This window comes from Etheostoma cragini, chromosome 17, assembly GCF_013103735.1.
Source record: "Etheostoma cragini isolate CJK2018 chromosome 17, CSU_Ecrag_1.0, whole genome shotgun sequence".
NCBI classification, from domain to species: Eukaryota; Metazoa; Chordata; class Actinopteri; order Perciformes; family Percidae; genus Etheostoma; species Etheostoma cragini.
Genome location: NC_048423.1, coordinates 7364387 through 7389887, shown reverse-complemented (window position 1 = coordinate 7389887; position 25501 = coordinate 7364387). Strand labels below are relative to the sequence as shown.

The following is a 25501-nucleotide window of genomic DNA, read 5'->3' as shown; positions in this document are numbered from 1 at the left end:
TGGAGGGAAGAAGGAGAGATGGCTGTGGTGAGGGTGGGGGTGGGGGGGACAAGGGCAAGGGATCTAAACTCAATGTTACTTGAAGACACTGTGCAGTTGAAGGATGCTGAGATATGGTGAAAATGTACTGGGGAGCTGCTGTACAGTACCCACTGAGAGAGAGGTTGATATTTTTGGGGAAGTGGGTGGTTTTCATTGAAGTTGGCACTGGTCCACAGAAAAATGTACAACATACGCTCACACTTCTTCTTCTCTCTCTACCTTTTTATTATATTCATACTCCCTTACTATTACAAACACACGCAAACACACAACCAACGTTACAAGAGAATTAATGTGCAGAGGAAGGACACCTCTGAAATGATGGACTTTCAATAACATGGAAAAGGCTTCCCTCTAGTGGTTAAGTTGATCAATTACCTTTTTAGTGTATGACTGGCAAAAATTCTGTGGGCCTACAGGTAAAATAACGTAATGTATTCTAAATCTTAGCTTATTTGTAGGTCTGTTGATGCTTTTTTTTCTCCTTAGAGAAACACATAATTTCTACACTCAGTTTCCTCTTAAAACATTTATTGAAACCATTTAAATTTTTTCCCTGAGTAGGCTAAGCTTCTCTTTTCCCAAGTATGGAAGAAGCATTAAATATTAAACTGCAGACAAAACATGAAACAAAAAGCATTAATTAGTAAAACATACAACATAATAAAATAATTAGATATAGTTTGTGTATCCTGTTGGTAAAGTAGCAACATGTTGGTTAGTGTTCCATTAGTTGTGATTTACATGCGAATCTCCTTAATAAATAGCCTATTATAATAAAAGGATTATAAAGCATTTAATAAGCAGTTAGTTAGTTATCATAAGTAGAAAGTAGCAGTGACACTCAACTAAATTTACCTCAAAATTGTACTAAAATACAGTAGGCTACTTGACAATATGTAGATATAGCCAACTTGGTTCCACCACAGTCGTAATTTCATATCCGTTAGTGCTTTGTGATCATTACTTTCGCGTGCACAGACTATACTGCTGTGCACGCGCCTCAGGGCAGTCATGTAGTAAGCTCCCATCGACAGCTCGCGGGAAGGCTGTAGTTTAAAAGATAGTTCACTTTCGGTAAACGGAGCTATTTAACATGTAGACTCCGTTAAACTAATTCAACGATTACTTTACATGCAGACAACATTTAAAAAAAATAGTACACAGCTGTAGGAGACTTATAACCAGCACTTTGAGATTACCGTTAGCATGCAATGTTACCCTTTGAGACCTAGTGACATCTATGAACGCTCCGCCCCGCTGCTGGAAGCGAGAGGACGATTTCGAAGTGATAACTCCGTTGGGAACAACCGTGTGGTCGTCTGCTGTGGTTAGTTTATTTTCAAGACTTTTAATGTCCGGCCGCATTTTGTTTACGTCTTCTCGTCGCTTTACGGGCCGTCTTTTCAATCGGTAATGCTCGGTATCACCCATGGTATCTTCAGATCGGCGTTGACAGCGTGAAAGCTATAGCTTCTGGCTATAACCTTAAAGTGGAAATACTTCATCGAAATGCGAGGAATTCACAACAGTTTGTGTACATTTTCCAGTCAGCTCGTACAGGACTAAATCTAGCACAGAACAGACTGGATATTACTATGTCAAGCGTAAAGCTTTTAATTGTGTAATGACGGACTTGCTATCACTTCATCTAAACCATAACGTTCTGTTTTAAGTGGAAAGTGTAAGATGATCTACATCTACGAACTTTTACAACATGATATTCACAGGACAATGTCAAAGTGGACTGCTGGCTGACCCTTTGAGGCTGTAACATGCTTTAAACAGTATAATTCAGGTAAGTGCATACATGTGTCAAGTTACATAAGGCCTGTTAATTATGGTTGAAATTATGGGAAAACAATTACGTTTTTGTGATAGCAATATTGGGTACCTTTATGTAGTAACACATGTCCTTATTTCTCTGTGTGGGTAAAGAACATGTACTATGCATTTTTTATTAAACTAATGAAAACAAACTACACCTTGAGAACCGTTGAAGAGAAAGTCTTTCTCAATGATGCCCAGTGAGGCAGAAAAGGCCATGTTTTCTACCGTAACATCACCCCCAGTCATAACCTGCCCTCGAAAGAGTTACTGTATCATGAATGAGGATGACCATGCCTTTATGTAATAAGCATACAAAGTCACTTAAATAACAAATTAAAACAAACTGTGCACACTGATCTCATAAGGTAGATACATTGGCACAATCTATTTTTGCTTGACAAGTGTGTCACCATGTCACACAGTCTATCTGAATGGCTCAGTAGTTAATACTTGAGGGGAACTCAATCTTGTCTGAGATACATCATGTAGATGTGTGTTCCTCATGCTCATGTCAGGATTAAAGGGTAACATAAGATGACTCATGAGCCTTCAAGCTCCACTCAGACAGGAGTTCAAATTTAACCAGGGTTTTTATACCATGCAGTGCAGCTTCACATATTCATATTTTTGTACCACCACTGAAGTTGCTGTCAGTCAAGTCTCATAACTGTGTGTACCATTTTAGGCAGTGATCTATTACAGCCCAGACAGTGCAAAGCGCCACGGCATCAACGTGCCGGTGCACATTAGGATAAGGCATGAACTGGTGTTCCACTGTTTGGGTGGGGTTACACACACACACACACACACACACACACACACACACACACACACACACACACACACACACACACACACACACACACACACAAATCCATGTGTGTGTTCATCAGGCACCTGTTGGCATAGGTCCTGGAGCGCCATCTTGGCTGAGGGTGTGTTTACAATCTAATTCCCCCTAACAACAGCTGAATGTCTCCACTATGTGCCTGCCTGCTAAAGACCCCCCAAATTGCAGTTCAATATGTGAGGGTTGTGCCGGATGTCCGCCTCTCTTCATGTGTGCCCTAACCGTCAGCGTCTAGCTATGCGTGAACCATATGACGTGACACTTTATACACATTACCCTGTGCATAGTAATCATTCCAAGGCACTGTAATGCCCCTTTAAGGCGACCTTGAGGCCAACAGCTAAGATGTGAAAGTGTGTTTGTGTGATGTTAAAGTGAAAACTTACAGCATAGAGAAGTGATGAGTTATATGTAGGTGAAAGCCAGAAATTACAGGCTTAGGGATTCCGTGTGGATCAAGGGGAGAGCTAAACAACTGTTCAAACTGTCACGCATGAGCTGTCTGCATCCTTTCCACTGAAGGTGTTGTAACTACTGTATTTTATCTTTTCTCTCTGATGTCATTTATTGGAACAACACAGTTTTTGTTTGCATACGCCCCACCCTAATGACTACAGTTCAAAAACAAGGAGGGATCTTATAGCTGAGTACTTAAAATGCCCAGAAATTAGGTCATTCAGGATAATGCATTGCTTATAGTTTTGTGCATGTTTTCATGTGTGTTTTATGCTTGGAGCCTAGTGACTTGATTTGACTTTGACTTTTCTCTGATCCTTCTTGCCCTCTCTCTGTACGTGGCCTATCATTAGAGCTATACTTAGCCATGCTTATCAGTTCCCTCGGTAAGACCACAGATGTTTAAGGGCTTGGAATAGCTCAGTGTAGACACAGGTTCTCAGATGCACTGACACAGCTCATAAACTGACAGGCACTTGGTGCAAAAATGCCCATCAAAGATCAGAAAATGTCCTTTCAATAAAAAATAAGTAATGCTCTGATATATAGGAGTACTCTTTGATTTTACTTCATGATTGACTTTCATGTGTCTGTGGGAGACTAGGCGATTGATGTACCCTGAATTAGTAGACATTTTAAATGTAGTAATTAAAAAACTGTATAAGCAGGTCAAAAGGGAAAAGATAGTGAAAGTTTGTATGGTTGAGAAATTGACTTAGCACCACCCTAATTTGTGTAAGATTAAGAGGGACATTTAAGTGCATTGACATGAACTTTACATTCAACATTTTTTTCAAGAGCAATTAATTTATAATACATTTATATGTGCTGTGATAGTGGAACAACTTCTAACTGTTTTTTGAAAGCAGATCCTACATTGTGTACAACTGATGTTGGTCTGTAAAGCTCCTACATATTACCCATGGTGCACCCACAAAGGTGTTGTCACTTTGCCTGATTAGACCTCTTGTCTGGACTGTGTTGGCATGTACACAGACTGTGCTTGATGACTTCCATCTACTACTTTCATCTCTGGCCAAAATACCTGAGAGGAGGCGTAATTAGCCATACTTGAAAAAAACCTGTGTGTGTGTGGCCCTTTAAGTAAAAATGAATGATGAATACATTAAGCAATTAAAGACAGGCATTTTCGTCACATTCATTTTCTGTCTGAACTACACACTTTTTTTGTGAAGAAGAATAAACTTTATTATTTGTCACATACAGTACAATGTAATGAAATTTGATCACTGCATTTTATCAATTCTAAGCATTAGGAGCAGTGGACAGCCACATACAGCCTCTGGGGAGCAACTTGTGGTTAAGTGTCTTGCTCAAGACCCGCCAATCCTGTGGTTGAGGACCGACCCTCTCTACCTCTGAGCCTAACCATACTGTTCCTAAGTTGAGCGCAGAAGCATTGCATATTCAGTAGGCTACATGCGTCACTCTGCACTTGTTAGCATTTCAGCTTTCATTATTGCTCAAATCAATTTATGTGAAATAAAGTATATGCCCCTTCTTCATCCACTTTCTTTGTATCTTATTAGTTTCTAGTAACTGCAATGAGCTTGCACTACACCATGATGGAAGGTTGCTTTCTTTAAAAGCTTTGAATTTAGGTGCCAATTTGGCACTTTGGGTGGTAAAGGGTATATGTGATGGAGATTGTGAGCTGTGTGTTGATGGGGAAAGTTTGCTTTCAGCATCTCTGCAAAAACACTGCTGGGTCACTCAATCACAGTATGTGACCTGCTGCAATCTGCATGCATCTGTTCAAAATGTTCAAGTGTTTTTCTCAGATGGGATGGCTTGTTTCCAGTGCATTGCCCAGTTGTTAACATGTTTCCTTGTTCTCATGTTACTGAACCAGTTTCATGTGGTACATTGTCTCTGTTTAGAGTGTGTATTGTTTGTTTTGTTTAATGGGTTGTTTTGTGTAAGCGCATTGATCCAAAGCAACATTCCTCGTATGTGTCCTCATACCTGGCAAATAAAGCCGATTCGGATTCTTGTTGCCTTTTTTGGTCTCTCAGTCCTGCTATATTATTGTCACTTCTAAACTTCCATTTTACCCTGGTTAACATATGGTAGTTCTTAAGCTGTGGATCTGATGGCTGAGTTGTTGGGAGACCGTAGTGACATTTGACTCATTATTACTTTTGTCCCGTTGTTTCAAGATCCAAAATGCTGTCCAAAATGTGTACGGGTTACCTGCACAGCCGTGAAGTTGATAGTCAAATACTGTGTTTGCATGGCAGGCTCAATTGCAACATCTTACATCCCCATATAATGGGCATCATTGGGTTATGCTGCCTTTTCTTTGCTCAAAACAATTTACCCTGCAGGGGTATGGTGAGGTGAATAGAAAGGTTACTCTTTTGTATAAGTTCCCATCTACTTTTATCAGTTTCCCAAATAGATCTAAACCCTGTGAAAAATTGAACAAAAAGGCATGACATAGACGTTAACTACCAACTGTGGCCTTACTGTATGTGATGTGTGGAGGCCTTGTTCTCACTGGCCTCATGTGACACTGTTTGCTAGTTACTGTTAAAACGTGCTAGCCAGGAATATACTAGCGATTAGCCTGATAGATTGAATGGAAAGAAGGAAGGCACAGGAAATGAGGGAAGTTGGGCACAGAGGAAGTAGCAGTGTATTGTCCATTCACAGGACTACATCCACCAGGAACATGATCTATTAAAAGCTTAGGCCTATTTATTAGACTATGTTTCATTTTCAGGGCCTTAACATTAGGTTAATTCTCTCAAAAGTCAAATTTTCTCACCTCTCATGACAGGCATGTGTTTTGCATTGTAATTTGCGGCGATAAGGGGTGAGTCAGAGTTACCATAGGTTACATCAAATGCCCAATGAACAGCACAGTCGGTAGATAAGCTGGACATGTTTTAGATGAATTTTACATGTCAGTGTACAGAAAAGCTGTTGATACTGTAAAGAAAGCGATGGAATTGTTCTGGAAAGACAAGCTTGGGGGAAGGTGGGCGGTCGCTGCACTGGCCATAAACTGCATGTGAACCAGAGTCCTAGTTGCTGTGTGGTTCTGTTCTTGAATCATGTGAGAATACATGCTTTTAAAGGATTTATCTTTCACTTAAGAGCCTGTGATTGTGGTGCATAATCCCATGCATGTGCCTTGTGGCATTATGCATCATTTAAATGTTTTTGTAGATGTTGGGTTCATTTAGTTTTCATGTTTGACTTAATACAAAGACATTAACTGTCTATCTTGCAAACCAGGTTTGCATTTTAATGGGTAAACCTTGTCTTCCTTGTGTGATCAAACAATAATGGGATTTTCTGTTGTCTCACTTAAGTTTAATTATGCTTCAAAAACAAAAGTAGGCCTCCGGCTGCTGTCTGCCTTGGCTTCGGATCTCATATACTGCACATAAACTACTCTAATGACCTTGCTGACAGTGATTGACAACTGAGCTGGTGCTTGGTGACACTTATCAGCCTTACTGGTTATTGTGGCCAATCAGAAAGTGAGAATTAAATGAAGGTGTCAAAGTGCACTGCAGTCTCCCCACGGTGTGGTTCAAGTGGAGGTCATAGATGGGAGAGGGAGCCGATATTGGCATGTCTGTCTATTCTTGCCCTACACATACACTTAATAATGCTTCAAAAATAAAGCAGAAAGGAGAGCCGTATCAGGAGAAAGGTGATTATGGTGATTGGATTGTGGACAGCTGGGCTGCTCTAACAGTGAAGATAATTATATTCTGCCAAGTCCTGTCAAGACTTCCACAGCTCAGCATCGCACCTCAGAAAGAACGCAGCAGCAGAGGTATTCTTATTGATGAGTCAGTGTGGATGATGAGGACTTTTTGAGGGTGTTTCTGTGTCGTGACTAGTCAGTATGACTCATTTTGGTTCAGGCTTTCTTTTTCACTACTGTATCTTGGTTCTTTACAAACAGTACAAACTCAATTAATGTAGCACCAAAAATATAATAAATTATTCCACCATTCAAAGTTGCGTGGTAGAAAATGTTTTCAGTCTGGAAATAACAAATATTTAGAAATATACAAATATAACGACGTAGACGTTTAACACCTAACTTTGATTGAGGCTTGTTAATAGAAGCACATCATGCAGCAATTTTAAAGCTGAAGAAGTCCTTTGAAGCCTTGTGTTTTAGCCTTTATTTTATCGTTGCTGATGTGGTTTGGATCAGACTCCATGCTGTGATTTGTCAGTGCATTTGACACTTAGAAACAGGAGATATTGAGGAACTGGCAGGGCTTGTATGGTTTTACTGCTGCCACTTAGCTGAAAACGGTTGACTGAGTGGAACCAGTATGCTGTCAACCATGAAATGAGTCAGGGAAATTTAACTTGCATTGAATCTTTACGAGAACCACAACAAATTCCTCCTTACTGGAGTGACTTTTCAAAGACAGCTGAGTGCTAGACAGGATCTGTTTTCCTCTTTTTTCTCTCTGGTGATATCATGACATTATAGGGCTGCTGAATGCACGCTGAAAATGACTACTTTAACTTGTTAAAACATCTTGAGCCGGAAGGATTATATGGCTTTAGTCTTTGTAGCATATCGTGAATAATTGATCACATTTTTTTTCCTGCTACATTTATACTTTTCCTGCTGATAAATTCTTTTGTACTGGAAATGAGTTTTTAATTTCTTTTTTTATTGTATAAAAAACAAAACAAAAAAATATTTTTACCCCTCCTTTCTTGCAGCACACTGGGTGGGGCTCCTAAAAGATGCCTTATTAAATATTAAACACACCCATAAAAGCTCTGCTCTCCCCACCCACATACACCACAGACGTCACATTATACACAAGCACACATGCAAGGAGAGAGCCAGCCAGCAGACAGATCACAGTCTTCCTGTTCCTGTGCTCATCTATCTTTTGGGCGCTCCCTTACTTTCAGTTTAGATGATGGAGGAAACCGAGTGACATGGCAGGGCGTAGCTCTTGTCTTAATGATTGACTCTGGGATGAAAATGATTGGAGTAGTCAACATAAGTTGTCAGAGTTAAGGTAATTTTTTCTTAACTACTTTTCTGTGGTACATTTTGAGCCAAGAATGTGATGGGACATTGTGTCTATATGTGTGCTTGTGATGGTCCAGTATAATACCACATGCAAGGTTAACATGCTGTTTTTAAAGTAGCAGGTTGCCACACCTTTTCCCCACCTCTCTCTACTCACTGTTTCCTCTGTTGTTCTCTGAAATTCGATCTACCACATTTGGTATAGAGAATTACCAAACCTTCTATGCTGTATAATTGGATTTGCTTCTGTAAGCACCAGTGCAGCTCAGCCCAGTATTGGTTTCACTCAATATACATTAGCCTCGTGTCAGTGTTGCTTTCATCCCTGTCTCATTCTATTAGCCTGCTCTAATGGCACTCTGTTAATCTCTTCAGGGTCATGGATGTGGGCCACTACTGCTCTGTCCAGATGACTGGCCTAGTTATTACTCCAGCAGGACAATGGACTGTAAATGGTCAATATATGTAAATGAAGCAGCACTTTGGTTCAGATTCAATAGGAGCTAAGAATGTCCTTTGGGCTGTATTGGATTCTCAGGTTTTATTTATTATGACATTATCCACTCTCAGGTCAGATACTTTGTATTAAATAGGCCTATATGTTTTCTCATTTTAAAATTGATCTGTACCCTGGTTAGTTGAAACAAGCCCTTGGATTTGTTGAGAGTCTTCACTGACACGAATGAAACAACTCTGAGATAGTAGTTATAATGTGTCTAAGGTGGTACTTGTCACAGAGTGGAGCCAACTGGAAGACACACTATGCTCTTCAGACGGGGGTTATATAACTATTGATCCATGTTATTGATTAGTTTGGCGCTAGACTGGCATTGCAGATTAGCTTTAGTTATAAATGCTTTGGTGTGTGGCATTGGTTTATGCTACATGTCCCTTTACAAATGGACATTAGAATACATGTTGTGAAAGATAGTAATTTGAAATGGAAAGAAATAGGAAGATACAGAGAAGCTGCAACTGCCTTCCACGTCATACTTAGAACAAACCAGTTCATCTTTTCTCGCTCATTCCAATCCGTCCATCCTAACCCTCCCACTCTATGTTTTGCCTACTGTATCTTCCTTTCTTCAGGTCACTTCATTATGTAGCACAACCACAGTCCAGGTGGACTACAATTGCTAAAAAATGTCCCAATTTTCTATTCAAAAGAGAAAGCTCTTTGCTTGTTCAGTCATTTTTAACCTCTGCAAATACAAACACTGCTGTTCCATGTTTTGAAAGCTATTCCAAAAATCTAAGTATAAGTTACAAATTACTCTACACAGGAAATAGTTACAGCAGCAGGACAAGAGAGAAAACAGTGGTCAGCCTCAGTCTGTCAAACTGTTTTTCTTTGTTAAAAAATTAGACATCCCAAAGTCACACTCCGTAAATATGTGGCATGTGTTGTGTGAAATAGCTCTTTTTTTTGCTGAGAATGAACTTAATAATTGTATTCCCTTTTTATGATCTTCATAGGTGTAACTATGAGCATTTGGAGATGGGGACAGACTGGCTTTAGGGATACACAGCAGGATAGGGGATTTACTGTCTGTAGTAGAGCACCTCCATTCATGCGTAGCCCCAATGACCCAATAGATCATAGCCCTCAGCCTGTCACATCCTATCTGCATCCATCCTGTTACCCCTACAGAATGCATCTCTGTAGTGTGTGTTCAGGTCAAAAGTGAAAGCTTTGCTTGAGGATTAATGAACGACTTATTCTTGCAGATACAATTTTTCAGCCTTCCCCTATCTCTGCCAGGGGCTTTCTGTCAGAAATAAAGTTAGACCAAATAGCCTCACTGGCAGACGGACTGTGTACAAACAGGGATCACTGCTGAGATGCTGAAGATCTTTCTGTGGAAAAAATCAGCTTGAAGTCATGTCTCTCTGTTTCAATCATTTAACAATCATAAGTTTAGTAATCATTTTCCCTTCCTCTCCTGCTTCTTTCCTTTTATTTTGTGTACTATTAGTCTCTCTTGATGGGAGTAAAACCATGCATGCACTGGGTGAATTTGGATGTTCATTTTAGCTGCTAATCGGTTCTTTTTCTAACAGAAAAAAATCCATAAAACAGAGAGGTTTTTAGACATAAAGAACTGTTTATTGCTGTTCAACAATTATCAGTGCAGTGAAGAATTCAGACCAGAAATCAACGATAAACTTACTATCTCCAGCAGGTTAAAATGAAATCAGCAACTCTTGGCTTGTTAGAGGGTTTCTCATTGTAGTGTAGGATACACAATTTGATTTTCCTGTAACATGTTTTCCCAATATACAAGTATGATTATAAACATAGAGTGTTTTCCTGGACTTGTCTTTACATTATTCATCCCTTCACACTATAAAGATTTCATTTGGCCTTGGTTCATATGGGGTTTAGTCCAAGCCTTGTACTTGTTGTCAGTGAAGCTCTGAGATATATATCTACAGTACTACACTCTGGGGGGAGGGGCAGGCTTTCAAATATGAGAGTTTAACAGATGGCCGGCACGTTTTACTGCCCTACCTCTGAATGTGTGTCAGTCAGTTGGGATCTTGTTGTTTATTTGTGGTCCTCTTGAGCTGACCTGGGTATGTGTGCTAGTATTAGGAAATAGGGCTTGATATCAACCATATTGTGTCTGTAGCACTGAGTAACAGAACCATACAGTAATTTACCAAAATTTGGTCAGATACCTATTTTCTGATTCTTAGACAAGCTATTTACTTAAATAACATTCAAATACAAATGTTGTATGTTTATTTAGGCAAAATGCTTGTATGTTTGCTAATGTTAAGATCAATTATTCATTGAGATAAAAATGTGGCAAGTTTGGCTTATTTTGTTAAAATAATATATAAATTTGAATGTATTAAAAAGTTATTATTGTACATTTAATGTAAGTTTACCAATATTGTTTTGGGCATTGGTATTAAAACATTGGTATTGTATGGGCACTAATAGTTATGAATCAATACAAGTAATAATCAGCTTTATACCTGGGCTCTGATGATGTGACATTAGTAGGCTACTGATTTTCCATTAGAAACATATACACGTTGATCTCTGACATCTCAGATCTTAGTTGTTTTTTTACTCCTCTTTCATGATCCTACTAGTTTTAATATTTGTGCAGCTGTTCAAATCAGAGGTTCGTGCATATTTCTCTTGTTTGCTGTTGCAGTAAATACAAAGTTGAAACTGTTGAGATTACCTTTCATTGACTACACCTCGGTATATATGCAGCAGGCCAATAATTATAACAGAACTATGTATAATATGTAAAGAATAAAAGCTGTGGATGTGGGATTTTTTTCAGTGGGATTTAAGTAAAAAAACATCAAAGAAATCACCAGCACTGGAGTCGGATATCTTCCAGTGGCTGGGTGATGAATGAGATGAATAAACATTTGTCATTTCCTGCTTTGTAATAGTGATCTGCCACACTGGATGTGAATAAAACTTGAGAGGTTCTAGGGCCATTCACAGTGGCAAAAACCCCTAATCTAATTGCTACCCATTAAACACACATAGACACACATAATCACCGCCCCCTTCCCCGGGGCAAAGAGGCTTTGGTTGCCCTGCCTGCACATGCTGACCTGATTTTGTGTCGAACTGTATTTTAGTGTTGGTGCCCTTGTGTGTTTTTGAAGCAGCTTAGGATGGTGGCATAGCTAGACTTCTGTGTCAGTGGTGAGTGTGTCTCTTTGCCTGTAGACACGTGTGTCTGTGCATGGGAATGTGGGGCACTATGGCAGCGATTCTTTTTTTACAGAATTTGAGACCCACATTCTAAAACAACACCCCTCCCCCACCCTTCAAAAGTTGAGTAGATTATTGCTCTAGTATCTGCCTTTGTGTCTTTGTGCCAGTTTGTCAATGGATCCATACACATGGGAGCATGCATTTCTTAAAGGTTAATAAGCATTTGTGCATATTAATATTATTTTATACAACAGCAATTTGTTCAAGGGCAACAGTCTACAAACACATTTTAAGTAACTGCTTTGCTCCCTCATGCAGATATATCACTTTCTGTTAACCGCACCAGCCATCTGGATCTCAGTAACTTTCCTATTCATAATCTTCCAGCACTAGCCAGATGGATCATGCAGGTGCACCACCAACTCATGTGCACTTGTCACATGGCAGACTGGAATTGAATAAATGTAACAATGAGTAGCAGGAAACAGCCCTGTGTTCTTCCTCCTTTGGTTTTACATGTTGTTCATCCTCTATTCACTATTCACAGTGTGCTGGCCACCTTCCCAGCACTGGTTTCCCCTTGTCCCCCAGGCGCTGGCTAACCGTTTGCCCATTCTTTTGTTGGCCAGGCGTGTTGGTGCCTTATCTTCTAAAACCCGTGCCAGCTACAGGTCATGTCATGTGTGAAACTCTATTTATGTGTGAAATATTGAAGCTCATAATTATATTAACTTCTCATTAAGAATGTTTTGTTTATTTCTTTTATTTACCCTTATATCGGGAGATTTTATGTTACAATTAAATGGTCAAATTTGTGGCCATGTACCAGTTGCATGAAGACAAGTAATTAAGCCGTCCCTCCAATATGTCCCTCACATGACCACGGGAAAGCATCAACCAGACTTGCCGTGACAAAGTCTGAAGTTGCCTTGTAAGCCTGCCAGATTAATCCCTAATGCTTCTCACAGTCCGTGATCCTTAAAAAGAAGACAGACATGCAGTCACTGCAGCAGGTGGACAGGACTACCCTTTTGTATTGTTACTGTGTCTGAGTGCATTTGCCAATGTGTGGTTTTTAACTACATTTAATTTTCTTCTTTCACTTAACAGATAATGGAACTTTTCATAATAGTGGTTATTGTCACAGACAGAAAAAACAAATCTCTGTACTAAATTACCATTCAAAGATATATAGCTGCTTGTAATTGTCCCAAGTCAAATTGTACACTTAAATCTAATCATCTCATGTGTTGTCTTTTTGTGTATTCTTTCTCTAGTTGTGTGTAATTACACATTCATCCATGCCTTTGTTGGCATCTAATGGAAGAGAAACCACCCATCAGGTCTGCCATGGTATCCAGATTGCCTAAATTTGGTGGACGCTCCTCGACAGGTGGCGCTAGCCCCTTGTCCAATGGTTCCACACAGCCAACCACCCCAACCCAGGATGGTAAGACCGCTCCTCCAGGAACACACCTAAATGGCGTAATTTGTGCCTCTCCTTTTTCCCTGAAATGGAGGAGAGATGAGGGGACAACCCCCACTGGCGTCACCACCCCCACCAGCCCTGGGGATGGAATTGAAGAAAAGGCTCAGATACAGCTTCCTTCGTTGGCAAAGGAGGTAAAGAATGGCTTTCCTGCAACTCCCAAGATGCAAAGATCAGGTGCTTTCATGGTGGCGGTCTCCAGTCCCAAGGCCATCCCCAAGCAACCCTTGACGATGAATCCAAAAGTAGGCGCCAAGCTAGGCCAAAGCCCACTTAACTTAAGTTCTAAGAAGGGCCATAATGGCTCCAGCATTCCTGCTCGAACAGGTTCAGAGTCCCGCCTTGTGCGGCCAAGGTTAGGATCCAGCTCTCCCAGAAGCAGCTCTCAAGACAGCCTGTCCCAGTCCAGTGACAGCCTAAAGACCTTGGCGCTGGACAACATGGTGCGTTCTAACAGCTTCACTCACTTCAAGCAGATTCCCTCCCCCACGAGCCAGCCTATGACCCGGTCCTTCTCATTTAACCGCGCTGTGGAGCTAGCCAAGCCACTGGCAAACACTCAGCTTCGACCTCCTCGGAGTAGTTTGCTTAAACCCCCTCAGCTGAGCAATGGAAGAGTGGGTTTAGGACTGGGGGGTCTGAATGGCAGCCTCGGAGGTTCAGGAGGTCTATGTGGAGGACTTGGAGGACTTGGAGGACTTCAGTACAGTAGAACTTCAGCTGCCTCCTCTCTGCCAACCCTCTCGGTCTCCCCAGCACCCTCTACTCCCAGTGCTCTAAAGAAACCTCTTCTCCCCAGTAGTGCGCTGACCAAATCACTGGGCAGTAGTGGGGGGTCTTTGGCCTACAGGCTGTCTCGACCTGGGCAGGCCAAGCAGCAGAAGCCACTTTTTCCAGGAAGGGTCAAGGGGGCTATCAGACCTGCTGCTTCTGAATGTGCAGGTCTGTTAGGGATAGCAAAAGACATTGAGCAAACTGTTGAAGCTGCCAGCACAGACTCACACAGTGACAGTGATGGAAGCTCTGGAGAAGAAAAAGGAGGAGGAAGTTGTATGCTTAAGAAGAGCTCTGGCCAGACAGGAGGCGAGACTCTGGAGGACATGTCCTTGTCTTCTGCCTCATCACTAGACAGAGGCGATACAAGTGAAGAGTTTCTAGATGACTTTGACTGTGTGGGAGATGTGTTCAGTGATGGTGACGTGCCTGACAACAGGAAAACTGGCAGCACTACTCAAACCCGCCTGGAAAGCTTTCTCAATGAGACCCTTGACTGGGACACTATGGATCTGGCAGGTAAATTGAAAACCTGAATTGAAAAAACATTCAACTAAACGTTTGTGCTACATTTGTGACAGTTGTTCAGTCCTGTGTTTATATTTGTTCTTTAGGAAATACAGAAGAAAGTCCTATGCAGGATTCCTCACAACAGGGTGATGTCCTTCAGGCTTCGTCTGTGGAGTTATCGCCCTCCAACAGCTCTGGTGGAACCTACATGTGGGATGAAGATGGTCTTGAGCCTCTTGGGCCTGCGCGATGTGACAGCTATGACAATTCAGAGCTCAACAGCATGGTGAGTTCCAGCTTATTGCCACTGCTGTCAGAAAAAAAAAGATATCATCTTAATATCACTTCTGTTGCAAGACATTTCCTTTAATTCCAGAAATTCTTCAGTCATATAAACTGATAGGATTTCTCATTTAATGTGGAATTTGCCAGATAACTGCCAACAAGCTGCTCATGCTCTCCACTACTCACTTTATATCAACTGGCAGATTCCTCTGTAGCATATTTCAGAAAAGGAAATGGGTCAAGAGCTGATCACTTTAGCGATGATGATACTATACTAAGGCTAGGAACTTCAGAGAATGCCATCTCAGCTTTAAATGATTGCTAGTTGGCAAAGAATAGGCTTGTGTGACTGGGAAGTGGGTTCATTTTGGGTTTGAAGAAAAGGGTATGGCTCCTTAAAAGTGGTCTGATTCATATTACAAGAATGGTCTTCTTGTAACATTTCCATGGGCACTAGAGACAAAAGTTCAAGCATTAAAAGACCAGCTCAAAAGAGTGTGGACCTGCAATATATGTTTAAGAAAATACAATGTACTTAATGTTCACCTTCAGGAGCTAAACATAAATTACCCTCAATCACACTCACTGGATTCTTCACTTTGATGTAATGTGATAAATCTATGGTATGACCTTTAGTATGACTATTATTTTTATATATATATATAATTAAATAATAGAATAGAATGCCTTTATTGTCATTATACACATGTGCAATACCTGTGCAACGAGATTGAAGCAATCCCTTAACACTGTCAACAAGAATTATAAAATAGAAGTAGTGCAGAAGAAAAAAAAGAAAGGGGGGGGGATGAGGTGCACAGTTCCTGAGACAATTATATGCCTATAAAAATATGAATATACTATAAATGAATTCATGATTATTTTATCCGTAAAAAAGGGGGTAGTATGCAATCTTAAGATCCTTCTCTTTGGTCTGTGATTAGAAAAGTTAAACTTTTGTTGTGTACAGCAATGCAGTTCTCATTTATATGTCATTAAGGTAGGGCCGCAATTATTTTAGTAATCAAGTATTCTACCGATTATTCAGTTGATTAATTGAGTAATCGGATAATAAATACTTTTGTTCTATTGAAGAACAATAATATACATAGTTTGTTTGAGAGCCCAACTGATAAAGGATTTTTAAGGCTGATATTGATGCAAATATTTGGGTATTTAAAAATCAGATATTCAGATATTTTGGCCAATATACTCTATATATATATATATATATATATAGATATATATATAGATATATATAAAAAACAGAAACGCATAACACAACATAAACAGATTTCTCTAACATTAGTTATTTGTATTTATTTATGACCTCTCACTAAAATAATATGATAAGGATTTGTTTTATTGTCATAACATAAAATATATATTAAAGTTCTCATACATAAAATGTCTAAAAATGCAAACTTAAGAAATGAAACTTAAAGTTCTTTGAACAAAAACACAATGAAAGGAAACAACAACAGTGTTGCCTACAGGGAGGTTGTCGAATGAGCTCTGGTGGACAAACTATGCAACGCCAACACTCAAAACACTTCTTATTTTTTTTAAATATTTTTTTTAGAATCATTTATTGATCATCAATCATTTATTTGTCATTCTAAATGATTCTGATTAATGAGTATTTAAAAAATCTGCCATTATAAATGCTGATACCAATAGTTTGGCCAATGCCAAATATTGGCTGAAATGCAATCACAACGTCAAACTAAGGCATGCATTAAACATACATAAACATTACCTTAAGTTGTGCAACTTAACTTGCAGAACTACAACTTTTAACCTAAGACTGATCTGTATATAGGCCTATAAGTATATATAAGTTAAACTCAACCTATTTTCATTTATATATTTGATGAGAATGTCCCACAGCTCTGTAACACTTATGCTAGTAGATCGTTGATCAGCTGTTTCTCCGTAAAGAAAGCGAGAGATATTGGTGCGCAATGATCAGCTGTATTCCCGAAGTCAACAAGTCGGCTCTTTATCAAATTGGGGTTACTACTACGTTTCTTTGTTTTGGTAGTTTTTGTGTTTGATGTAGTTTCATCGTCCATACCACTCTGGGATTTACTTTCATTAGTTAGGTTTAATATCTTCTGTTGCGATGCTGAAGCATTGACGTTGTGCTATCATTGTGGTAAGCTGGATCAATTTTGCAGTGGACTCACTGGACAGAGTTTTCATTTTAATTACCTTTGAACTGATTCCAAACTTTGGACACTTTCTGTGGTTTTCTCCAGCCTGTCTCTTCTCTTAGTCCCTCACTATTTACGGTCTCTTTATCATTTTGTAATCTCCATGTCAGTCTCCATGGCATGTGTTGCCAGCAGTGTCGTCAGCCTGGTGTGAGACAGTAATAATCATTCGTGCCGAAACACTGTGAGCGATACAACGCTGGTAACATTGATTAAACAGAGCTTTGAGGCAAATCATTTTGCATTGAGGTTTTTTTATCAATCAAATTATTCGAGTTATTCAAGGAATGGTTTCAGCCCTACATTAAAGTAAACGTCCCTTATTAAGGAGTTGACTTTGCTCAGCTAATAAACTTTGAGGCCATTATCAAGCATGGATACTGGACTTGTAGACCTAGTTACAACAGCAGACCTTTCTAGCATGACAAACACTGTATGTGGTTCAACCCATTAATTAGATCCACTTTTAAATAATTCCACCTTCCTTTTGTAATTGGGGATTAAACAAGCAGAACACAGGCTGAAAGGGAAAGATAAACTGTATAGAGGTTTCTGCCAGCTCTCACCGGTGGTTTCAGGCCAAGCCCTCTCTCTTCCTGAAAGAAATGCTGACCTGGCCACCAACTGTGTGTTAATAGTCTCGTTGGCCTTCGCTTTGGTTCTCTGTATTACTGTACCATGGCACCTGATCTCCGGAATGCGTAAAGAGCTTAAAATGAGCTGGATTAGAAATGAAATAAGCTTTATGTGTTTACTACTTTTACCATGTGATGTTGACACAAGCTTCGAGTCACTGAAAATGTAACATGTTTATCTTGCAATAATGGATCTGTAGCAACTACCAAAGCAATAATTCAATTCAATTTTTTCAATTCAATTTTATTTATAGTATCAATTCATAACAAGAGTTATCTCAAGACACTATACAGATAGACCACACTCCAGAATTTACAAGGACCCAACAGTTCTAGTAGTCTCTTCCAGAGCAAGCAACAGTGCGAAAAGGAGTGAGTGTGCTTTGTATGTGTATGCTTGTCTGTACAGTAAGTGCTCATTGGTGCTGTCAGTACAAGCAGATGTGCTTTAGCCATGTGTATCTGATTAAGAGTCATTTAGCACATCTTAAGGTGTGTGTGTGTGTGTGTTTGTGTGTGCACGCGGGCATGTGCTTGCATGCATGCATGCACATTTTTGTGTAGCAGATTAGGTAAAATGTCATGTGTTTTGATGTCAAAGTGTGATTGATATTCTACAATAGCAGACTGGAGACAAAAGCTCAGACCATAAATCTACATACGTTACTGTATAGAAACAATATTCTATAGTGGATAACAGAATAATCAAGGAAGGATTAGAGAATTTAGAAGAAGTACAAGATGCTTTTTAAATAATTTGATTGCAGTTAATAATAACTCAATTAGGTTATTATTGTTGTACAAGATATTATCCTGTAATTTGTAATCAAAATAATTTAGAGTGATTAGAGTGATCCAAAGTCAATATCTATGCCGTTCTTTTCTACCAGAATGAAACAGCCACATGGCTACTAGTTTGTGTTTGACTAGAGGATGTTTGTCCCATGTAAATAACTGGAGGCTGTTATTGGTTGTATTATATCAGTAGCAGCTTTCATTCCCACCCTATGCAGCAGACCCAACACCACTAGAAATCTGTAGAGAAATGAATGAATGCATATTTGCGGCTTGTGTGAAACCTTTCTATGAAACGTGAAAAGAAAATATTCCCATTACAGTATGTTAAATGACAAAATAAATAACATCCCTTAGTCAGGTACAAATCTCTGTTCGGAGAAGAAAAGAATATTGATAGTCCGTGCTATAAGAGAGGGAAAGGCATGGTGATGGCTGGTGAGTAAGTGGGAGCTAGAGAAGAAAAAAGAAGTAAAGCGGAAAAGAGAAACCCAAAAGAGAAAGGAATAGACTTAGTGACTGATTGCTGATGTGTGAAGATCAGCTCTATGGGGAATCTGCCTTTGAGATATTTAACTGAGCTATTTGATTAGAGGAAATGAGCCCACTTACTGTAATTGGATGCACTGAGCTCTCTCGATCCCACCCTTTTTTCTCATTTTTTCCATCCATCTGTTATTGTCTCTCTCTTGCTCATTCTTCCCTTGTTTACTGAGTAAATAGTTCCTCATAATGAGCAGAAGAAAACCACAAATATAATCCTGTCACAAAGCAGTGTCTGTGTCCAAAATGATTTGTAATTTTTTCGGATTTATTCTGCATAATCTATGTGGTCTGTAATGACAAAGTTGAGGCATCAAACAATGTGTATCATAGTTTGTTGTTGAACAAAATGCCAGTAAAGCTTCTTTCTTGGTATTGTGCATGCAAAAAAAGCCTCCTGCTCTGAATTAGATGCTGGAGAAAAAGACAAGCAGGGTAATTAGGCACAATTTGAATGACATGTAAAACGGCAAGGCCTGCAATCATGGCTCTAAACAAATAAAACAATGAAACCCTCTTTAGATAGAAAGCAACTAGTGTTTGAATCATTCATGTGTAAGCAAGCCCTTCCTGTTTGCTTCTTGTAGGTATGAGAGAATGGATTTGGAGATATTCAGTATTATGCAAGTTTATTTTGCCATGCTGCAGTGGTTGGCTCAGTCCACTTGGAGGCACTGTGCGTCCTTAAGACACACAACAAGTGTGTGCTTGCTAATGTTCCTGGTTTGTGTGTCTCAGTATTTTCCCGGTTATATATGGGTCTATCTGCATTCTCATGCCTCTGTGCAACATCAAGGAGTGGGTATACCTGAGCTGATAATAACATTCCCATGATGCACCATGCAGCTCATTACAGTAACAGCTTTAAAAAAATTGGCATTGTTAAATGGATGGCTACTTCTCTTAGTGATTGTTAATGTTTCCCGGGCCTCAGCCCAATTTTTCATGCAGTGCAACAGCATCAGTAGACCTGGGCACAATTTATATTGAAATGGTAGAAGTAGTTTTGAGTCTGGCAACTCACATCAAGTTCAAGTTAGTTTTGCTGCAGTAGCAAAGAAGTTGACATACAGTACATGATAACAAAGACGATAAACATCGATTAAAAATATAGGGTCAGACCAAATGGGTAAATGAATACCACAAGGTGGACACAATAATAGCAACACCTCTGAAAAGAACTAGAATCCAGTACAAAACATTGTGATCTTTATAACCTCGGTGCATGTTTGATTTTTATTGAAACTATGTCAGAAGAAGGAATTTAGTAGTTTGGCTGTAGACATTTTTGTTTGATGTTTGTTCTATTGAATTTCTTTTTATTGTTAGGTACAGCTAATATTTCTCTCCTCAGGATTAACCAAATATTTGATTCTTAGATATAATAAAATTTGAATACAACAAAACTCCAGTCAGCCCATCTCTACCAGATTACACATTATTATCACAATGTATCGTCAGGTGCAAGGTTTTATCTTTACATTAAATCAAACTTCATGGTCACATTACAATGGATACGTAACCGAGAATTAGTCAAACGTACATTTTTAGATTTGACCTGTGTCCTGCTCTGTTGATTTCAGTGTGTGTTGGAGTGTCTCTCATTATAAGAAATACATTTCTCTTTCAAAGTACAGCCCAGTGTCCCACCTTGCAGCATTAAACCTTGCATAGAAAACTCCCAGGTGTTTCCTTTTTGCATCTTACAAATCTGCCAGTTCTTATTTTATCCTGCTATTGGATAGCTGGCAGTTTTTTTCTGTTGACATTTACCCTTTACCAGTTTGTTGTTTCTCCTGTTGATGTTTTATTCATTTGGCCATCTCCCCCTCGTTTCCCTTTCCGTTTCCAACCAAACTCCTGGTGGTCCTGTAATTCTTTAGTTTCTCCCTTTTCCTCAAAGCTGCAGAGTTACACCGCCTCTTATCCCTGATTTATTTATTTTGCCTCTAATTTTAGGCTTTGGGGGAGCCAGGTTGAGACAGGTCAATTAATTAGTGTTAAAATGAGTGAGGTGCTTAAGCCTTTTGTGTGCAGCGTGCTGAGCCATTTATGGAACATGCTGCCAGAGAAGCGGCTATGCTATTGCGTTAATGAGACTTATAGCTCACCTGATTTTATTTGTCTTGATTTTAAATTAACAGCAGAAGACCTTTAAGGTAAACAATGTCTTTGTGTTCCTCTTTTGGTGCATTCAGTGCTTTCAATTGAGACCATAACACACAACATGTGTGAATGGCAGTCTGTGTCTTTCAATTGGCCCTCACATATTGTCAGTCTTACATTGGTAGCTTAATGTGCCCCTTGTTAGACAACGCAAGACTATATTAGCTGGCAACATGAAAGCAGAACCATTTTCTCTGACAAAATTCTTTGTCATTCTTTGTTTGTTTGTTGTTGAAATAAGTATATTGACTATATTTTACTTGCTGTTGCATAATTGGACATGACACGTGTGTCATGGCAAATTATCTTACTGTAAAACATTTTACTGTAAGATTTACTCTAGTTTATTGTTGCTTAAATGTTATAAATGAGAACAGTATAATTAGGAACATTATAATTTAATATAATATACAATATAACTTAACATAATTTTGCATTGTCTCAAACTAAAGTTTTGTTTTAGACTGGCTATACAAAGATTATGTTCTAGATTGGTTAGATTAAAGTCCTGTAATCTGAGACTAATGATACTAAACAAGCAATGAAAATTAATCAATAGGACCCATTGAATGTTTTGCATAAATCAGTTTAGAGCTGCAACTATTTACCAATAAATTCCTTAGTTGTGAAATATTAAATTATTGACCAACTATTTTGATAATTGATTAATCAATTTGAGTAATTATGTCAGAAAAATTGTAAAAATTCTCAGATTCCAGCTTCTTAAATGTGAATATTTTTTTAAGGCGTCACTCCTCACAGTAAACTCAATTTCTTTAAGTTGTGGAAAAAACAAGACGTTTGAGGATGTCATCTTGGATTTTGGAAAACACCGATCAACATTTTTCACCCTTTTCAAAAATGTCATAGACCAAACAACTAATTGATTAATTGAGAAAAATTATCAACAGATTAATCGACATTGATTCTATATCAGGTTTCTAATGCATACCACGTGTGGCATTCTTTACCCTACACCTAAAGCCTAAAGCATATTTACACCAGGCGCTACAACAACAAGGCTAGGAGAATCACTACAGATCCAAACACCCGGGGAACAGCCTTTTTTCCCTGTTGAGGTCAGGTAGAAGGTACCGGATACATCCAGCCAGCACTGAGGGCTTAGAAGGAGCTTCTACCCTCAGACGAGGAGATATATATATATATATATATATATATGCGCATTATACACTTACCTAACAGTCATTTAGAATATGATATTTAATGTGCTAATACAGAGCCTACACAATGTATCACTGTCCAAATACTTATGGACTGCACTGTAAATTACTTTTCTATAGAAAAAGGTTAGTATTTCATTATATTATTAATGTTACCAAAACAATACGTTTTTAGAAGGACATTGATGTATTTCTCACTGCCAGCACTGACATATAAAACACTTCATTAGTTTACTCTCTCTTGCCTTCATGTCCAATTTAACGTGCAGTATTCTCATTTACATTTCATGCTCCAATCAAATGTGTCAAGCATAAAGATCGCAAAACCTCACGTTCTCAAAAGACATCCTTATTTTCAAATTAAGCACAGCAGTAATTGTACACTATATATACTAGAATAAGCAATAAACAACAAGATGAAACTACTTACATTGTTCATAACAGTAACTACACCTTACACTTAAGAAACAAATCCCTTTCAAACTGTGACCATCTTATAAAACAGTGTAATGTGTAAACAGCACAGACACCCAAGGTGTCTGCTTGTTTGTCATTGATTACAGCAGCACTCCTGCGTTGTTAGTCTTTTATATGTCTAAGACATATACACTATGGCACAGGAAGCACATTATTGTTATTTTGTCAACAATAGGCACATCTCAGCAGCAAATGAAATGGAGAAAAGATAAAGCTGTGAACATGCTGATTTGTGGGTAACCTAACTCTATTTTGCTCTTTTCTGCAGCTGCCATCAATTTCGCTCCGAGTGCCTCCTCCGCACTGCCTTGATTTCGTTCTCTAAATGTTTGGCTGCGTAGCACCACACAACAGAAATAAACTATTATTAGAAAAGATATTGCCATTTGAAGCAATATTTTTCTAGTAGGGGTGTGACAGTACACAGAAATCCTTTTACAGTTCATACCCCGGTTTAGGAGTCACGGTTTGGTGTGAAATGCTAAGGATACATTTCATCTCATTTGTTTCAAACAGACAGTTGTGCAAGTGTCAAAAACAGACAACATCCTCTTGCTGGGGACTAAGGTAGCATTTTCCCACTGGGTACTTTTGTGTACAATTTTCATTATAAAAATAAGGACCATAAAAACACACTTCTATTACACTGTGCAATCACTGTACAATCCCTCTCCCAAAAGGCTAGAGGTCACAATAGGCTATAAAACTGAAAAGCATCTCTTATATAATGAAATTGAAAAAAAACTAAATAGAGTACGAAATACTCTTTCCTTGTCCACTGTGAAACATCAAAGGGTTGAGTTTCATTATCTGTAACTTACTGTAACATTGAGAAAGAAGAGGTAGATTTTATTATAATTCATCATTTTTTTATCTGTTATTGAGTTGTACCAATTTAGGCATTTATGCTATAGAAGTGCACATTTTGACAAATTTGCCACATGAGCCATTATACAGGAGTAATGCTGTGCTTTTTTCCTCCATATTTTTCTTCAGCCTTTATTTGAATCTGGTATTTGTTTCAGTATTTGTTATCTTCCCAATACTAGTTTGTGTTGAAAGTTTGTGGTAGATTCTTTTAATGTTACCTTCCATCAAAGCCCTCCCTCTCTACACTGACAGGATGCCAATTATAGTCAGAGTTGAAAGGGAAGAGAATAAAAGAAGAATTGATATAATTTTTCTTTATAACCCCATTTTTGTATGGCATTATTTGGCTGTTGTTCGGACTCAGCACTTATTAGTTTCTCAAAAACTCACAGCTCACAGCGGATACCTAATTATCACTCTAAAATCAATAATAACTTTTTAAAGTGGGTGCACTGGATTAGCAAACATTTCACACATCTTACAATGGTTTTATTAAGTAAGACAGACACATTTTTGTTCAAACTTGGTCTTAGTTCAAGAGCTGCAAATAAGTTGGTCAAATAGATTACAATGCCATTTGGAAATGATTGGGGTAGTGGACATCCTCCATCAAAACCACCAGCATGATTGCTAGCCCTGCTTTCTGATAAGAGTAGCTCAACTTATATTTCATTACAAACGTCTTGTGAGACAAAAGAGAAGAGGAAGACAGAGACGTCTGACAAGAACAATTACAGTTAGTCTAAAGACTTCTCCCTGGCCCTCATTGATTAGACACTCTTATCTAATGCTGAAGTTTGTGTTTTCTTTGAAGCTGTAACCGTTTTAGACTAATGGTGTGCCATGATGCAAATTTACATTCAGCACACGGAAACCAAATGTCTACCAAAGATCCCAAAAAAGATACTCTCCAAGAAAGCAATGAGTAGAATTAAGGGTTGAGCTTTTATTTTTACTCTCCCAGTCTGTTGTGCAGACACCCGGGTCATTTGAGGGCAAACTGTCAGAGAGAGAGAAAAGTTCAACCTGAAAACTTTTCCATGGATTTTGAAGATTTTAATCATTGTTTGATCAAGCCGTGTTTGTTGGAAGATTCATCTGATGTTCCGGTGGGAAGCAGTGACTGTGCCATGAAACTGAGTATGTTTGAAGACCTTCCTTTGGCTGTTTCCATTCAGAATGCTGCTCATGCTGCAGGGTTTGGTTTGATGGATATAAGATATTTTGATAATGTGCATGTCATGTGTCAAACTCATATACTACTACAAGTTAAACCATTCCCTTAGAGCAAGAAAAATTGCAGCAGGAAGTGAGTCGGATGAGCAGAGCAAAATATTACAAAATACAGAATACACTGAATGTTCAGACTGAACATATGCTGTTATGTAATTTCAGTAATAAACCTAAGCCCGGGTCCTTTCCACAGTGTGGTTTGCTCTTAATTAATGGCTATTTTAGACTGTGTAAAATATAAGGTTCTCTAGAGCTACACTCTGTCAATAACAACAAAAAGAGTCAATTGGTAAAGACTATGTTGGTAATGTACCTGGAATGAAAAAAGAAAAACAATGAATGTATTATAGAGTGGTTAGGTGCTAATTTGATATAATCAATACACTGTAGGGTTAAATGTTA

General features: G+C 38.8%; 1 protein-coding gene across 5 annotated transcripts in view; it reads left to right on the top strand.

Moving 5' to 3' along the window:
* The first annotated feature begins 1023 nt into the window (after positions 1-1023).
* Positions 1024-25501, top strand: part of ccser2a (coiled-coil serine-rich protein 2a) — a 48994-nt gene continuing 24516 nt past the window's right edge. Inside the window, exons 1-3 of one of the 5 annotated variants that reach the window (XM_034897914.1) lie at positions 1024-1840; positions 13203-14707; positions 14803-14984. In XM_034897914.1, coding sequence (XP_034753805.1) covers positions 13246-14707; positions 14803-14984 — 1644 coding nt within the window. In that variant the 5' untranslated portion in view covers positions 1024-1840; positions 13203-13245. Of the gene's footprint in view, positions 1841-8038; positions 8218-12956; positions 12978-13202; positions 14708-14802; positions 14985-25501 lie in introns of those variants that run through there. The other 4 variants (XM_034897909.1, XM_034897913.1, XM_034897910.1 and 1 more) reach the window with 4 other exon arrangements.